This window comes from Anolis carolinensis, unplaced genomic scaffold (assembly GCF_035594765.1).
Source record: "Anolis carolinensis isolate JA03-04 unplaced genomic scaffold, rAnoCar3.1.pri scaffold_12, whole genome shotgun sequence".
In the NCBI taxonomy this organism is placed as follows: Eukaryota; Metazoa; Chordata; class Lepidosauria; order Squamata; family Dactyloidae; genus Anolis; species Anolis carolinensis.
Genome location: NW_026943823.1, coordinates 932501 through 951875, shown reverse-complemented (window position 1 = coordinate 951875; position 19375 = coordinate 932501). Strand labels below are relative to the sequence as shown.

Sequence of the window (19375 nt, the reverse complement as noted above, 5' to 3'; positions counted from 1 at the left end):
TACTATGTGCTGCAATGCTTGACCCATGAAAGAAAAACACTTGTACATTCAGAATATGAACTATATCAAGAGGAAGGCTAAGTCAGAGGCGGGCATAATAATAATAATAATAATAATAATAATAATAATAATAATAATAATAATAATAATTGGTCGAAGGTCTGATCCTTGCAGCCCAGGAGCAAGCCATCAGAACAAAGGCAATTCAGGCCAAGATCGAAAAATCAGCTGATGACCCAAAATGCAGACTGTGCAACGAAACCAATGAAACCATTGCCCATATCCTCAGCTGCTGTAAGAAAATCGCACAGACAGACTACAAACAGAGGCACAACTATGTGGCCCAAATGATCCATTGGAACTTATGCCCCAAGTACCACCTCCCAGCAGCAAAGAACTGGTGGGATCACAAACCTGCAAAGGTTGTGGAAAATGAGCACGCAAAGATACTGTGGGACTTCCGAATCCAGACTGACAAAGTTCTGGAACACAATACACCAGACATCACAGTTGTGGAAAAGAAAAAGGTTTGGATCATTGATGTCGCCATCCCAGGTGACAGTCGCACTGACGAAAAACAACAGGAAAAACTCAGCCGCTATCAGGACCTCAAGATTGAACTTCAAAGACTCTGGCAGAAACCAGTGCAGGTGGTCCCGGTGGTGATGGGCACACTGGGTGACGTGCCAAAAGATCTCAGCCGGCATTTGGAAACAATAGACATTGACAAAATTACGATCTGCCAACTGCAAAAGGCCACCCTGCTGGGATCTGCGCGCATCATCCGAAAATACATCACACAGTCCTAGACACTTGGGAAGTGTTCGACTTGTGGTTTTGTGAAACGAAATCCAGCATATCTATCTTGTTTGCTGTGTCATAACAAAATAATAATAATAATAATAAAACTTTTTTTATACCCCGCCACCATCTCCCCATGGGGACTCGGGGCGACTCACACGGGGCAAAGCCCAACTAGCACAATTTAAAAAAACAACAGTATAATTACATTGAACAGTATACAAAAAATAATAAAACAGTAAGACAATAAAACAAGAGTTAATACAGCAGTAAATCAATCAACCACCAAGTACAATTCAGTCGACTTCTATGGGACGTAAGTTCATGCATATTTGCTAGGGGTGTGTGAAATCCCGTTGGTTGATTCAGATTTCAGATAATTTTAGAGATCCGGCAGCTGAGAAATGGACTGGGAACGATCTCTTCGGAGCCTTCCCGGAACACAAAATGGGCCGCCTAATCTTTCGGCTAAAAATTTGGGAAATAATAATAATAATAATAATAATAATAATAATAATAATAATAATAATAATAATAATAATTTTATTCTTATACCCTGCCCCATCTCCCCGAAGGGACTCAGAGCGACTTACATGGGGCCAAGCCCGGAACAACAATATAAAAGCAAAAGCAAACAATAAAGCAGATCAATCAGCAATAAAACATCAAACAACGATAAAAACAGTCATAAATATTAGTTCATTTGGACTTAGTTTTCTCATTACTATTCTGACCATTTGTTTGTTTTGCAAGCACAAGCAGCAGCCTTTCTGTGGTGGGGGCGATGGGACATGCGCAGCAAGCTCAGCGAGTGCAGCCACAAAGATACATCATGTTTCTCAGCCAATAAGAGGCCTGGTTCTGTCCATTTTCTCCCCTTCTTGTGGCACATACTGGTTTGAATTTCAAATCCTAAAAATGCCTCTTGTGGTTTTTTTAAAAATACGTTATTGGTAAAAACGTTTTTAAAAAATTCCCAAAAATCAGTGGCTTAGTGAAACATTCTGAAATTTAGTAAGCTTGCAGTTGTAAATGTGTCCTAAAAATGTGGCAAATTTCATCCTGATATCCACAAAAATGATGGAGAGATTAATATCTAAATTTCTCCCATTGGTGCCAACAGAACAAATATTCCTGGAATTCCGGATCCCAAATTCTGGAACCAAAAAAATCTCAATTTTTTGAATTTCCCCAAAAACAGAAAGTGGGACATTCAAAAAAACAGAACCGAAAACAGTACAGATTTTTGCCGTTTCGCACATATTTAGTTACACAACAGAGGTGCCACTCCAGTGCTATTTTAAAGTCTTCTCCAGGCCAGGCATCCCATATTCCATTCAGAAACTTGTTTTGTTTGGGAACTCTGGTTTGGAACTATGGTTCTCTACATGCAGACAGAAATGGGTTGTTTTTGTTGCCGCACCACACTGCTGACTCATGTCTCTGGTGTGTGGATGTGTGAATAAAAATACACACGCTGCAGCAAAGCCTTTCCTGCATGTGTCTCCTTTTCCCTGTTTGTGGTTTCTGCTTGCGGCTTGGCACCAAGCTCCGTTTCTAAGGCTTTGTTTCGTTGCGGGTGATGCCAGCTCTTCGGTTCTCTCTCCACAAAGTGTGTCGAGTTCCGCTTTGTGCCCACTTTGCTTAAGGAAGAGTTTGCTTCCTGTTTTGGGCTTCTTGGTAGTTGCTGAATCAGAGCATCATTGGCGTGTTTGGCACTTGCAAGAGTGTTGTTGCTGTCGCTTTGCAGTGTAAATATGCCCAGTTCCCCCATTGTGCAGTTCTGTATTTTCTATGCAGCTCTACCCACAACTCCCCTGTTGTCTTTTTTCCTCACAATCGAATCCTGTCGCAAACCCTTCCTTTCTAGGAACGCAAGAAGAAATTCGAGAAGGACGGAGAGAGGTTTTACTCCATGCTGGACCGACATTTGAATTTGTCCTCCAAGAAGAAAGAGTCCCAGTTGCAGGAGGTAAGCGGAGAGATTGCCCAGTTGCAAAGACTGGGAGCCCCAGTTGAAAGGAAGCTGCGTTGGATTCGGCCAGGGATGCAACTCCAATAATAATAATAATAATAATAATAATATATAATATATAATATATAATATATAATATATATATATAATAATAATATATATATAATAATAATATATATATTTTTTATGATACTGTGGGACTTCCGAATCCAGACTGACAAAGTTCTGGAACACAACACACCAGACATCACAGTTGTGGAAAAGAACAAGGTTTGGATCATTGATGTCGCCATCCCAGGTGACAGTCGCATAGATGAAAAACAACAGGAAAAACTCAGCCGCTATCAGGACCTCAAGATTGAACTTCAAAGACACTGGCAGAAACCAGTGCAGGTGGTCCCGGTGGTGATGGGCACACTGGGTGCTGTGCCAAAAGATCTCAGCTGGCATTTGGAAACAATAGACATTGACAAAATCACGATCTGCCAACTGCAAAAGGCCACCCGACTGGGATCTGCACACATCATCAGAAAATACATCACACAGTCCTAGACACTTGGGAAGTGTTCGACTTGTGGTTTTGCGAAACGAAATCCAGCATATCTATCTTGTTTGCTGTGCCATACAACGTCGTTGTGTTGATAATAATAATAAAACTTTATTTATATACCGCCCTATCTCCCGGATGGGACTCAGGGCGGTTTACAGTCATAAAAGCAAACACAAACATTACATAACAACATAATACACATTATTAAACAAAGTAAAATAATACAATTATAACAATTTATTTATTTATTTATTTATTTATTTATTTATTTATTTGCGACATTTATATACCGCCCTTCTCACCCCGAAGGGGACTCAGGGCGGTTTACAAGTATATATACATACAATATATTATATTATACAACTATATCGCAATATTATTAGTAATATTGCATGTAATATAAATATACAATTATAATAGTCAATTATAATTATTATTACATTGTATTACATCATAATATTATTATTATTACATGTATATACAATGTATTATAATATTAGTATAGTATAATATTATTATATATCATTATATCATTAAATCACACTTACATGACCAAATCAAGGGGACGGGAACCATAAAACCAATATATTAAAATGTATCATTTTAGGCTAGGGAAACCTTGTGCCATATATTCATAGTCCATAACCACTAGCTCTTCTGGCTAAGGATGCTGGGATTTGCTGTTTGGAGGGCTTAATGGCACCCACCTCTTCAGTCCTTAATTTTGAGTCTCTGTTATTGGACTTGGCCAAGTTCTCTTGGTCCATTGGATCGCAAGAGCTGGGGGTGCTCTTTCTTTTGTGGGTGGACCATGTAGGTGACCATCACCCACAATGGAGCTTAAACCATTTCAATAAAATACACAAAGTACATCTATATATATATATAAATGTAATGTGCGTAATTGCAGTGGAGTAAACAACAAAACCAATGGACCTAATCACACCAAATTTGGCCACAAAGGACATAGTCATCCAATCTATGTCTTTCAATCAAAAAACCCTATAAAATTAGTTCCAAATCACAGAAAATCCCCAAAACAAAAAATTTCTAGCCACACATGTACAGAGGCCCCACCGGGAATCTTGGCTTCAATGGCTACTGCGCGCTGAGGACAAGGCTTCCTTCCCTTTCCTCAGAGTCGTCATTATTATTATTATTATTATTATTATTATTATTATTATTATTATTATTATTGGGTTCCTGGAGACCATCAAAATGAACAAAACCTGGCAGCCACCATTAAACAAAGTCTACAATCTGGACAGTAAATAAAGAACAGCACTCTGAAAATAAGGGTATTCCAGACAGGAAACAACCAGAGCTAGCTAACACCTCCCAACAAAGGATTCCCCCAGGGAGGAAACAACCACGCTTTGAGGCTGCAAGCCCATTCAGTGCAAATCAAGGTGACTAATTACAAGATTCATACTTGCCTCCACAAACAAAGACCCACTTAAAACAATGCCACAGCAACACGTGGCCGGGAACAGCTAGTAGACTCATAGAATCCTAGAATCCTAGAGATGGAGGGGACCTCACGGGCCCTCCACTCCAGCCCCATTCAGGGTTTTTTGGAGAAAGAGTGGTTGTTCTTGGTGCTACGGCCTCCATGGACATTGCCTTGGCTTGTTGCGTGACCTCTTTCTTTTTCTCATTCCTCATCCAGGCTGACTTGCAAGTGGATAAAGAGCGCCACAATTTCTTTGAGTCCTCTCTGGAATATGTGTATCAGATCCAACAAGTGCAGGAAAGCAAGAAATTCAGTATCGTGGAGCCGGTAAGCATGGCGGAAATGTGGGGATGAGCTTGGCGATGAAGCAATCCCTATTTGGTACCGTTAGGTACGATCAATAAAACATCCAACACAGTCCGTATTCATATGAGAGTTTGTATACACACATTTTTCAAGGCAGCGCTCTTGTGAAGGGATTCCTCCCACTGATCTCCACCACCCATATGGACAATTTTCGTTTTTGGATTTTGGAATCCTGGGCGTCTTACTGTTGGATTTGACACGGAACGAGTCTGAACTCATTCTCCTATAAGCTGTCCTTTGTTCCTTCTGCAGGTGCTGGCCTTCCTTCACAGCCTCTTCACCTGCAACAACCTGACCGTGGAGTTGACCCAGGACTTCCTTCCATATAAACAGCAGCTCCAGCTCAGCCTGCAGAATGTGAGTTTGCTCAAACCACTCAAGGTCTCCCTTCCTTTTTTGTGCTTCTGACTTTCCCCGTCATTCAACAGACAAGGAACCATTTCACCAGCACGCGAGAAGAGTTGGAGGACCTCAAGAAACGGATGAAGGAAGCACCCCAGACCTGCAAACTCCCTGGGAAGCCGACCATAGAAGGATACCTATATTCCCAGGAGAAATGTAAGCTGTGCTCGGTATTTTGGTGAGATACTTTGAAGACCTGCCTCCCAGATCCAGGCATAGATGTTGAGGTTCCACTGGAAGATCCTGGAGGATGTCCAACCATATCTAAAGTATCTTAGTGGTGGATTCCTACACTGGGAGTTAGTTGGGCTGGATGATCCATGGAGTTACCTCCATGGATTCATTGAACATTGTGGTTCATTGAACAGATGACCAGGACATCCCTGGTTAGGACTTGTTATGATTGGTGTCCATGGAATCACCTTCTGTGTAGATCCTGGAGGATTTCCAACCATGTCTAAAGTGCCTTAGTGGTGGATTCCTACACTGGGAGTGAGTTGGGCTAGATGATCCATGGAGTTACCTCCAACTCTGTGGTTCATTGAACAGATGACCAGGACAACCCTGGTTAGGACTCGCTATGATTGTTGTCCATGGATTCACCTTTTGTGTAGATCGGCTTAGGCCAGTGATGGCAAACCTATGACACGCATGTCAGCACTGACATGCCTAGCCATTTTTGCTGACACGCTGCTGCATGCAGATTGATTGGATGACTATGTCTTTTGTGGCCAAATTCGGTGTGATTTGGTCCAGTGGTTTTGTTGTTCACTCCATGGGAATTATGCACATTACATTATCATTATATCATTCTATTATGATTCTATTATTGTTGTAGTATATTATCATATTATTACTATTATATTATTATTATATTATTCATTATTCATGACTACATTGAAACTAGAATAGAGAGAAATCAGCGTGGAAACTGCAAGAGGTCCCATAGATTGTTGTACATGGAAATAATGGTAGTAAATAGTTTTTGATTTATTAAATACAGTTATATATTACAACTAGCTGTGCCCGGCCACACGTTGCTGTGGCGTTGTCTGGTGGTGTTGGTGAGAAATTGTTGAGGTAGTGATGGTATTGAATGTCTGTTGTATGGCTGTCTTTATGTTTAGTGTGCACACTGAAGTGGATTATATGGCAGTGTGGAGTCAAGATAATCCAGTTCAAAGCAGATAATATACGATTCTAAATGGGTTATATAGCTGTGTGGAAGGGCCTTGAGTCTACACTGCCATATAATCCAGTTAAAATCTGATAATCTGTGGAAGAGGCCAAAGTGAGGCCTAACTGTGCCCATCCTCTGGGCTGAGTAGGTTGCTAGGAGACCAAGTGGGCGGAGCTTAGCCCTCTAACTGGCAGCAATTGGATAAAAACAATTATTCCTCTCCCTGTAATTAGGACTTTATTTTTCTTTTCTTTTTGTTGTATCAACCTAGAGCCGTGAATGATCGGTTGTGTTGTCAAATTTAGAGGTTGGGGGGCCTTTAGTTTTGTTGTTTTGTCCGCTGCCCTGATGCCATCACTCTTTTATATATATAGATTATACATTTTTGTTATTTAAACTATACATATTGTGAAATTATGGTTTTTTTTCTCGAAGTGACACACCACCCAAGTCATGCTAAGTATTTTTGGTGAATTTTGACACACCAAGCGCAAAAGGTTGCCCATCATTGGCTTAGGACAATCCTATATGAAGCAAGTGAAGGTTTACCACCAGAGAGCATAGACAATCTGCCATAAGCAAGCCTTAGGATTCCCATCTTCACAGTTGGGATTTCACTCTGGCCAAGAGGGCTACATTATCTTTTGTCAAATTAAGTTGGTGGGTCAGGTAATAAAACCAAAACACCAGAGTAAACTTTGAGTGGAGGTGGGGATGTGTGAGCTCAAGCTTCAACCCCTAGCAAGGACTATTTGAACAGATCCTTCGCTCCAAATGTTCTGTGTGAAAGTAGCCGAGTAAACCTTCATGCGGCTTCTGTGAAATCTGACCAAGCCTTGCTTTGCTGTAGGGGCCTTGGGGATCTCATGGGTCAAGTACTACTGCCAATACGAGAAGGAGTCCAAGATGTTACGGATGACGCCCATGGAGCAGAAGCCGGGAGCCAAGCAAGTAAGTGGCTTCTTTGCGGGTTTGATGTGAGGTCGAGTGAAACACACAACGCCTACCATCCTGTTGGTGATACACACCTCACTTCCATCTTTCTACTGTTGTTGAGAAGGAAAGCATTTGCTACTTGCCTTGTGCAACAACCCTCACCCTTCAAGAGACTCACTTTCCTCCAAAGCTGGTTGTTCTTCTTGACCAGGAGAAACCCAGTGAATCATGGAAGTAACCTATGTGTCATGCTTCAGGAATGGGTCATCTCTAGCTGGAACTCATCAACAGAAGTCCTCCTTGTCCTCCTCTTCCCCCAGTTTGAGACTCAAGGCGGTTTTGGTGGGAGAAGGCATTAGGAACGTTGGACCTAAGATTTTACAAAAGTTGGCCAACTATGTGTTAGGACATCTCCATGGAATGAAAGGTGGTCCTCCATGACTGCTGTCATTGGGGGCAAAGCCCATAATTCATTGTTGGAAAGTGACTGTTGGAAGCTGAGTTGAAAGCCCTCCAGTCTTGCCATTCATATGTAGTTGTGGATGCTTGTAGGTGGTGATACTCCTTGGGTGGTGGTGATTGTTATCACCCTCAAGGCAAATCCACTAATGAGGATTCTATTCCCAAGGCTTCCCAACAAACAAGTCCAAGAGGACTTGAATCAAGTCCAAGTCCTCCTTGAATCATCCTCCGACTTTGCAAGGCTGCCTTGGCCCACTTCTTCAGACTGAAGGATTTGCGTTGATTTCAGCTCAACGCTATGTTGACTCTTCTTTGTGTATTAGTTCTACAAAGAGTTTGGCTCTCACTGTCGCTCTTCTCAGGGTCCCTTGCACCTGATGCTCAAGTCCTGCGTGAGGAGGAAGACCGACTCCATAGATAAACGGTTTTGCTTTGACATCGAGACGCTTGAAAGGTGAGCAGGAGTAGAGAACCCTTGCGAGTGACATGGCTCTTGGGTCGACTCTATCTGAACAAGCATGAAGGCCCACCACCATGTTTCATGTCACGATGTGGGGCCGTTTCCCCAAGACTCTTTGTGGTTGCATGGCATCAGAACAAAGTCAAACTGGACGTAGCCCAAAGTTCATGCATGGATCTGTCTGTGATTGCTTGTATTCATTGCAATTGTTATATCATTTTAATATAAACCAATAATTAGAAAATAATATTTATTTATTTATTTACAGTATTTATATTCTGCCCTTCTTTCTCACCCCGAAGGGGACTCAGGGCGGATCACATTATGTACATATAGGGCAAACATTCAATGCCCATAAACACATCGAACCGAGACAGAGACAACAGACAGACAGACGCAGAGGCAATTTAACCTTCTCCTGAGGGATGTTCGATTCTGGCCACAAGGGGGAGCAGCTGCTTCATCATCCACTCTGACGGCACTTCCTCATTCCAACGTTGTAAATTAGTTAAACTTGCCTCCCCACTTTTATAAGTGGTACCTTATTTCCTACTTGATAGATGCAACTATCTTTCGGGTTGCTAGGTCAGCAACGAGCAGGGGCTATATTTTATTTTTAATTGACGGGTGCTCACCCCGCCATGGGCTGGCCTCAAACTCATGACCTCATAGTCAGAATGATTTATTGCAGCAACTGTTTACCAGCCTGCGCCACAGCCCGGCCCCAAAAACAAAAAGAGAAATTCAAGTTAGAGAGAATGTTCAGAAATCCAAGAGAAGCCAAACACGCAGATGGTATGAGAGTGAATTGGAACCTGTTGGAGAAGTTGACTTGATACTCCCAATGGTCGTTTAAATGCTTTATTTTTAGGTATTGGAAGAAACATGATCATAACAATCGTTATAGATTTAATTTTTTATTTTCTCTGCTTTTGATCTCGCATTGGCAGACCTGGACCCATCACCTTGCAGGCTTCGTCGGAAGCCAACCGGCGGCTCTGGATGGAGGCCATGGATGGGAAGGAACCGGTAGGAACCCCCAAACACCTTTCAAGAGCAAGTCAACCTGGTCCCACAATTCGGGGGTGCCGGAGGGGTGCCTTAGCTGGGAAAAGGGGGAGCATTTGCTTCCCAGGAGGCCTTTGAGGGCCAAGAAAAGACATCTGCACACATCTGGCATAGGTGGAACTGTAAGTCTGGCAGGAGTGGAAAGAATATCAGAGAATTATTGTTGGTCAGCCCTATTCAGAACAGTAAATAAAGGACAACACTCAGAAAACGGGAGGGGGGGGGGGTTTCCAGACAGGAAACAATCAGGGCCAGCTAACATCTCCCAACAAACGATTCCCACAGGGCAGGAAGCAGCCAGGCTTTGAAGCTGCAAGGTTATTCAATATTAATCAAGCTGGCAGACAAGAGTTATTTCTCCCACCCTGGACATTCCACTGACATTTAAATCCCAGTTGTTTAGTTCCCAACAGACCTCACAACATTTGAAGATGCCTGCCATAGAGGTGGGCAAAATGTCAGGAGAGAATGCTGCTGGAACATGGCCAGACAGCCTTGAAAACTCACAGCAACCCAATGAGTCCAACTTCAACAACACATTAAAACAGTTAACTTGTATTAAACTCCTTCTCCCAGAATCCAAGAATGTTGTGGAAAACTCTAATTTTTCCACCTTCTCTCTCCTTTCATGTGCTTCGTATAGCAGTTCTTTTCCTGTTGACACACATTTTTTGCTCTCCGTGTTTAATTGGTTTCCTTCCCGAAGGTCCGATCCCAGTGTTACTTTCCGAGAATGTAACGCCAAAGGATCACACGACTGGTTCTTGAATGGGGTCCTCTCTTTGCTCCTTGGCAGCCTTATCCACGCCATGATAGATTTAAATAATGTTCTTCATAGTAATAATAATAATAATAATAATAATAATTTTATTTCTCACCTGCCTCTCCTCACAGCTTGAAGCAGACAAGAAATAATTTCACCACCATGAAGAAATCGTTGTGATAAATAATAATATTTGTTATTATAATAATTATACGAAATAATAGTAGCATTATAAGGAATTATAATTTAATTAATAATAATTATTTATATGTAAATTATTAAATAATTTATATATAATTATAAGGAATTATAATTTAATTAATAATTATATATATATATATATATACACACACACACACACACAGTAGAGTCTCACTTATCCAATATTCGCTTATCCAACGTTCTGAATTATCCAACACATTTTTGTAGTCAATTTTTTCAATATATTGTGATATTTTGGAACTAAATTCGTAAATACAGTGATTACTACATAGCATTACTGTGTATTGAACTACCTTTTCTGTCAAATTTGTAGTTAAACATGATGTTTTGGTGCGTAATTTGTAAAATCATAACCTAATTTGATGTTTAATAGGCTTTTCCTTAATCTCTCCTTATTATCCAACATATTAGCTTATCCAACCTTCTGCCGGCCCGTTTATGTTGGATAAGTGAGACTCTACTGTATGTGTGTGTGTGTGTGTGTGTGTGTGTGTGTGTGTGTGTATATATATATATATATATATATATATATATATATAATATGAGCTGGTCATTGACGGTAATAAAAGTTTACTTACTATATATAATATATGATTATATAATAATATAATATAAGAATATAATAATATGATTATAATATAATATTATAAGAAAGAATATTAATTAAAATGATAAGAAATAGTATCTTCACTATGCCCTTCACTCATTTGCAGAATGGTTTGCAGTCCGTGTCGGGGGTCTTTTTGAAAATATTAAGTTCCTATATTGCAACAAACTAGTTCCATGGAAATCTGATATCCTAAATTCTATTTATTTTGAGCGTTCGGCAAGTTCTAGGTAAGTGGGAGATGCCAGGAAGAGAGAGATCTGTGGGCAAGACTAGTTTCTAATGGGTTCCTCTTTTGCTTCTTTTGCAGATCTATCACAGTCCCATCACAAAGCAGGAGGAAAGTAAGTAAAACTTTCTGCATCTATTTATATTCTGAATGCTGAGCTTTGGGGTGTCCTCTATTGCCCTCTGCTGGCCATGATAAGCATGACAGTGATCCACCTTCGGTCATCTTTTGATGAGTGAATTCTGTTGGTTCAAGTTGTCTGCCTACATAATAATAGACCCACTGATTCGCCTTCTTATTGTCATTATTGTCATTTCTAGTACTTTAATGACTATGTCAATTACGTAACTACCTCCCCCCGATTTGACACATTCGCCCTTTGGCCTAGACTTGTGTTTTATACCTGTTTTTAACGCTTTTTCCTGCAATATTGTTTTTATGATGGTTTTACTGATATTGTTGATTTATTGTTGTAAATTTATGTGTTTTGATTTGTTTTTATATTGTGATGTTGGGCAAGGCCCCATGTGAGCCGCCCCGAGTCCCTACGGGGAGATGGGGCGGGATACAAGAATAAAATTATTATTATTATTATTATTATTATTATTATTATTATTATTATTGTTATAACACAACGACGTTGTATGGCACAGCAAACAAGATAGATATGCTGGATTTCGTTTCGCAAAACCACAAGTCGAACACTTCCCAAGTGTCTAGGACTGTGTGATGTATTTTCTGATGATGTGCGCAGATCCCAGCAGGGTGGCCTTTTGCAGATGGCAGATGGTGATTTTGTCAATGTCTATTGTTTCCAAATGCCGGCTGAGATCTTTTGGCACGGCACCCAGTGTGCCCATCACCACCGGGACCACCTGCACTGGTTTTTGCCAGAGTCTTTGAAGTTCAATTATTATTATTATTATTATTATTATTATTATTATTATTATTATTATTATTATCTTTTGAAATGTGTTCTCCTTTTCGCTTTCCGACAGTGGAGCTGAACGAAATCGGCTTCCGCTTCGTCAGGAAATGCATCAACGCCGTCGAGACCAAAGGTAAGTCTGACTGGTCTTACATATTTTTTTAAAGTTCATAAATTCAGCCTTGGCAAGCTTGGCGAACTTGCAACTTCAACCAACTTTGCATCGAATCCTTGCAAAACAGAAGATGCAGCCATTGAGCAACCAAAGGACATACAAACATTGTTTTAGAGCCCCATCTCATTGAGAAGGGAAAGCATGAGTGACCGTCTTATATCGTCAGCTGTCTTGTTTTGAGTTCTTCCTCCCCATCGCACACACGTGGAAACTTGAAACCTGGCAATACATTAATCACTCGGTCAGTATTACTATTTTTTAAAATCAGGAGAAACAACAGTATCCGAAGTATCCGAAAGACAAGAGAATCCTTGCCCTGCCCAAAGCACCAGGTTAAACCTCATATTTCCATGGGATTACTGTATATACTCGAGTATAAGCCTAGTTTTTCAGACCTTTTTTAGGACTGAAAAAAACCCTCCTCGGCTTATACTCAGGTGAGGATCCTGGCTGGCTTATATTTGAGTCAGCTTATACGGAATATATGGTACATTTATTATTTTTCTCTATTATTATTGGTATTATTACATGTATTATTTTACTCTATTATTATTACATTTATTATTGTACTCTACTATTGTTGCTACTATTACATTTATTTTACTCTAGTTTTTATTATTTTGTTGTATGACACAGCAAACAAGATAGATATGCTGGATTTTGTATCTTATTACAGTAGAGTCTCACTTATCCAAGCTTCACTTATCCAAGCTTCTGGATAATCCAAGCCATTTTTGTAGTCAATACATTTTTCAATACATCGTGATATTTTGGTGCTAAATTCGTAAATACAGTAATTACAACATAACATTACTGCATATTGAACTACTTTTTCTGTCAAATTTGTTGTCTAACATGATGTTTTGGTGCTTAATTTGTAAAATCATAACCTAATTTGATCTTTCATAGGCTTTTCCTTAATCCCTCCTTATTATCCAAGATATTCGCTTATCCAAGCTTCTACTGGCCCGTTTAGCTTGGATAAGTGAGACTCTACTGTATTTTATTATTATTAATATTTTTATTATTTCACTCTGATCTTATTATTATTATTACACTTATTATTCTACTCTATATATTATTACATGTATTATTTTCCTGTATTTATTATTATTATTACATGTATTATTTTACTCTATTATTATTAAAAGGATACATAAGCACATTTACATTGAAGAAGATGAGAATAATGATTTAGTCAGATTTAGACAGTCTTATCTGAAATTAACGCTTGATGTAAATATTCAAAAACATTTACCCTACCGATGCTGCAATTAATGTAATTTTTGGTATCTATTTTTATTTCTGAAATTTCCCACCCTCGGCTTATACTTGAGTCAATGATTTCCCAGGTTTTTTGGGGTAAAATTAGATGCCTCGGCTTATATTCGGGCCGGCTTATATTCGAGTATATACGGTATATTGTTCTGAATTTGCTCTACTTCCAATACTTTGGGAAGGCTATAAATATAAGGGATGGATCAAAGTGGGAGATTACAAAGTCCCGGCTCCTGATGTTGCTCGTGCAGATGTTGTGCACATCTGGAGTTTCATTGCACCAATAAAAATCCGTTTTCCCGTGCTTTGATGTGAACATGGGTCCTCAGGGGAAGGCTTAAATGAATCTAGTTCCCCGAAACGATGCCAATAATTCCAATGCAAAGTTGTTTATGGACCCAGGAGACTTGCGGAGCTTTAAATCACAACGTAGTCTCTCATTTCCCCGCCTTCCACTTGTAACTCTTTGCTGGTATCATTTTCTCCTCGTTTCGAAAGAGTGGCACAAGGTGGCGCTGTGGAGCTTCCTATGGAGCTTCCTAAGGTGAGGCTTATAGGGTTGTTGTATGTGGCCATGTTCCAGAAGTATTCTCTCCTGACGTTTCGCCCACATCTATGGCAGGCATCCTCAGAGGTTGTGAGGTATGGATAAACTAAGTAAGGAAAGGAAAGAATATATATCTGTGTAGAGTCCTTTGTCACTGGGAAGCCAGCATTAATGTTTCAGTTAATCACCCTAATTAGCATTGGAAAGGTTTTGTCTTTTCCTGGGGGCATCCTTTGTTCAGTCATTAGCTGTCCTCTGCCCTCAGAGTGTTGGTTCCCATCTACTGTTTTGATTTTAGAGTTTTTTAATACTGGCTTATAGGTTTGCAAGGAATCATTCTTGGCTGTTCATTTTTTGCTTCCTTTTCCATCCAGGAATCACAACTGAAGGGGTGTATCGAACAGTCGGGAGCAACATCCAGGTCCAGAAGCTGCTGAATGCCTTCTTTGGTAAGGAAACGTGGTCCTTGTCCATCGCTTTCTGGCAATGCGTTTGGCAAAGCGCTCTCCTGCACATCCCAGTGCAACACTGAAATCACCCCAGTTCCGATAATTTTGTTGCAGAATTTACTGGTCGTGAAGTGATTTATAATTTCCAAATCATGACCTCCCTGAACTGCTGCAAACTGGATTGCAAATGTCCCAGAAACAAGCAAAATACAGCAGAGTCCATTCACAGCAAAAGCATGTGCTTCAGCCCATCTATCAGCAGAGTTCAACTGCCAGCATCTGATCTTATCTTCACACTGTTTATTCAGGTTTTCATCCGAAATATCTGGAGGCTTTAATCTTCACCATTGCCCTATATATACCCTGTTTCCCTGAAAATAAGACATCCCCAGAAAATAAGACCTAGTAGAGGTTTTGCTGAATCTATATATATATAAAAGAGTGGTGGCATCAGGGCAGCGGACAAAACAACAAAACTACAGGCCCCCCAACCTCGAAATTTGACAACACAACCCATCATCCACGCCTCTAGGTTGATACAACAAAAAGAAAAGAAAAATAAAGTCCTAATTAGAGGGAGAGAAATAATTGTTTTTATCCAATTGCTGCCAGTTAGAGAGCTAATCTCCGCCCACTTGGTCTCCTAGCAACGCACTCAGCCCAGGGGACAGGCACAAGAGTTTGGAGAGACCCCCTAAAGGCCATCCAGCCCAACTCTTTCTACTATGCAGCAGGACACAATCCAAGCATTCCCAACACATGGACAACATATAAATACTACACAATACTACACAGGGACATAGACCCCCCTCTACCCTCACCACTTTCACAGTACACAAACAACCAAATGCATACTACACATAAAGACAACCATACAACAGACATTCAATACCACCACTACCTCAACAAGTTCTCACCAACACCACCAGACAACGCCACAGCAACGCGTGGCCGGGCACAGCTAGTTGCTAAATATAAGGCCTCCCCTGAAAGTAAGTCCTAGCAAACTATTTGTTTGGAAGCATGCAGGATCGGTAAATGTACATACCATAGATTGTTGTACATGGAAATAAAGGTAGTATCAAGAAATAATAATAATATAATAGCTTTATTCATGTATTCCATCTCCCAGAAGGGACTCAGGGCAGCTTACACAGGGACAAACCCAACAACAACATAAATTTACATACGAACAGAAACTTAAAACTGTAATTTAAAAACAATATAGCAATAAAATATAATATAGAAATTCTTGAAAGGATTCACAGTTTGGTTACGCTGTTTTGTGATGACAACTACTGTACAGTAGATAATACATTTTCATTTTTTAAAAATTCAACCATAAATGTGAATTCTTCTTTGTGGAAAAATAAGACATCCCCTGAAAATAAGACCTAGCGCATCTTTGGGAGCCAAAATTAATATAAGACACTGTCTTATTTTCGGGGAAACAGGGTAAATATACAACCAGGATACGCAAACCCACTTTCCTTGTCTTTCAAACAATCAGTGTTAATCATATACAACATAGGCAGATACTCAGACAGAGTCACACAGGAGAGAGCAAGATGGATTCTTTCATCCTCTTTCATTCTTTCATATTGCCACTTGCTGATAAGTCATTAGTAAGGGATTCTGGTTGATGCAATCCCTTTGCATTAACCTTCATTTAGTTATGACTCGGCCATTACCACACCCTCTCAGGTATTGCATCATGATATTCACAGTCATTACCCAGTTGCTATCAATCAACCACATGTTCATCAAACGGTATTTTATTCTATGATTAGAAATACTGTCTATTTCTATCTAACACATTTTTACTGAATTCCTGTGATGAAAAACTCCAAACGGGGTGTACGTTGTGCCTTCCGTTGCATGATATTAGGAAGAAATTAACTTGGGGTGCATCTACACTGTAGAATAAACAGTTTTACCCCACTTTAACTGTCACGGCTTGATGGTAGGGAATCCTGGGAGATGTAGTCTGCCCTTGTATCATTCCCTAGCCTTGATCTACAGGAGTTCAAGTGGTATCAAACTGCATTAATTCCACAGTGTAAATGGTGCCTTGGAAACATCCCGTTGGTAGATTTCTCCTAGTAAGAGAGACACCAAACATCTGAAGCTGTGTTTCCTCTTTCATTGCTATCCTAACTACGTATCATCCGTAGATTAAAACTAACCCATTTCATGATGGTCTAATTAAGTTTGTCCTGCCCAATTTAATCACCAGTTACTTCTAAACCCACTGCCTTAAATAATTGATGCCGTGTGACGTCTGTATGGGATTTTGTGCCTTCCTCTCAACCCAGAAACTAGAAAAAGATGAATGCGATCGCAGTGCGTTTTAATTGGAGAATAATCATAAAAGGGATTTATTCCCCCTTCCATTTGGGATGCATTCTGTGGAAGTCTTTGATGGAGTCGATGTCCTCAGCTGTCCGTTTCGTGGATAAGACTCCATTTGCTCGTCCAAAATGATAATATGTAGCACATTCGAATTCAGGGTTGGGATTTGCATTGATTTCCCTGAATCGGAATAAAGGGCTAAGTGGAGCAAATCTGATTTTTTTCATGGACGGAGCAATGAAAAGGCCTATTCATGGAATTGCACACATTTGATATTTTCTGTACAGAATGTTGCTTTTTTGGAAAGATAATGCAACCCTGTTTTTCCCCCCCAAAAAAGATCATTTAATGTACATACACCACAAATAAAGAGATGCTAAGTGGAGCAAATCTGATTTTTGCATGGACGGAGCAATGAAAAGGCCTATTTATAAAATTGCACACATTTGATATTTTCTGTGCAGAATGTTGTTTTTTTCGAGAAGATAACGCAACCCTGGGGGTTTTTTTTGCACAAAGATCATTTAAGGTATATACACACAGAAATATAGCGATGCTAAGTGGAGTAAATCTGATTTTTGCATGGACGGAGCAATGAAAAGGCCTATTCATGAAACTGCACACATTTGATATTTTCTGTGCAGAATGTTGTTTTTTTCGAGAAGATAACGCAACCCTGGGGTTTTTTTTTGCACAAAGATCATTTAAGGTATATACACACAGAAATATAGCGATGCTAAGTGGAGCAAATCTGATTTTTGCATGGACAGAGCAATGAAAAGGCCTATTCATGGAATTGCACACATTTGATATTTTCTGCACAGAATGTTGCTTTTTTCGAGAAGATAAGGCAATCCTGGGTTTTTGTTTTTGTTTTTGCAAAGAGATCATTTGATGTACACACACACACAAATATAAGATGGTAAGTTGAGCAAATCTTATTTTTGCATGGAAGGAACAATGAAAAGGTATATTCATGAAATTGCACACATTTGATATTTTCTGCGCAGAATGTTGCTTTTTTCGAGAAGATAACGCAACCTCTTTTTTTGCAAAAAGATCATTTAATGTATATACACACACAAATATAGAGATGCTAAGTTGAGCAAATCTGATTTTTTGCATGGAAGGAACAATGAAAAGGTATATTCATGGAGTTCCACACATTTGATATTTTCTGCGCAGAATGTTTCTTTTTTTTCCGAGAAGATAATGCAACCCCCCCTTTTTTTTTTTTTTGCAAAAATATTATTTAATGTATATACACGAGGATGACACTTTCGTTTCTTAATGCATCAAGATACTGTTTTTTTCCCATCAGGGCAAAAAGGGAGAGCATGCTTACTCTTTGAATCCTTGTGTGACCCTATAATGATAGCGCTTTTGGGGACAATTTTTAAGGATCAATTGACACATTGATGGGATTGTGAAGGAGATCACTCGGGAGCCTGTTAAACGCTCCCGACCAAGATATATTTGCAGGTGGGCTCGTCACTTGCTGATACAACGAATAAAGGAAACGAGAGGCGGCGTCACATCAACTGTGTCGGCATTTTCGGCCAACACAACGTCCGTCCGGAGGGGCAGATTTTATTTTACAATCTTGATAAAAGAAAGGGAAGGGAAACAAGAGCACGAGAGAAGTGGAGACGAGAGCAGTGGAAGACAGGGCCGCCGGCTTGACAAGGGCATAAACTTGAAAAATGGCAGCCAAACCATTGACAAGGCCTTAAAGATGGAAAGGACGGTTAGGGACGAAAACCGAGTTGGGTTTTGGAGGCCGGAGGGAGCAATGAAATCACGAGAATGATGTCAGGCTGAAGACGCCAAGCAAAGCCAGCGAGATTAAAGGACTGGCTGCATATTATACACCAGAATATATATACATATATATGTGTGTGTGTGTATGTGTGTAATTGTGTATGTATATGTGTACATGTGTGTATATATATGTATGTGTGGATATATGTATATGTGTATGTATGTGTGAATTTATATTTATTTATTTACACAATTTGTACCCCGAGGGGACTCAAGGCGACTCACAGGGATTGGCAAAAATTTAATGCCCAAAACACAATCATTAAAATCAAAACAATACATACAAATCAGTTAATAATACTATTAAAACACATTATAAAACTTAAAAAACATATATATAATTAAATCCAT

The 19375-nt window shown here is 39.8% G+C and overlaps 1 protein-coding gene across 1 annotated transcript in view; it reads left to right on the top strand.

The window, feature by feature from the left end:
• Positions 1-19375, top strand: part of ophn1 (oligophrenin 1) — a 64854-nt gene that overhangs the window by 27889 nt on the left and 17590 nt on the right. The window contains exons 5-14 of the mRNA XM_062964037.1: positions 2672-2773; positions 4996-5106; positions 5398-5502; positions 5574-5703; positions 7578-7678; positions 8488-8579; positions 9536-9614; positions 11556-11589; positions 12473-12535; positions 14777-14851. Coding sequence (XP_062820107.1) covers positions 2672-2773; positions 4996-5106; positions 5398-5502; positions 5574-5703; positions 7578-7678; positions 8488-8579; positions 9536-9614; positions 11556-11589; positions 12473-12535; positions 14777-14851 — 892 coding nt within the window. The remainder of the gene's footprint in view (positions 1-2671; positions 2774-4995; positions 5107-5397; positions 5503-5573; positions 5704-7577; positions 7679-8487; positions 8580-9535; positions 9615-11555; positions 11590-12472; positions 12536-14776; positions 14852-19375) is intronic.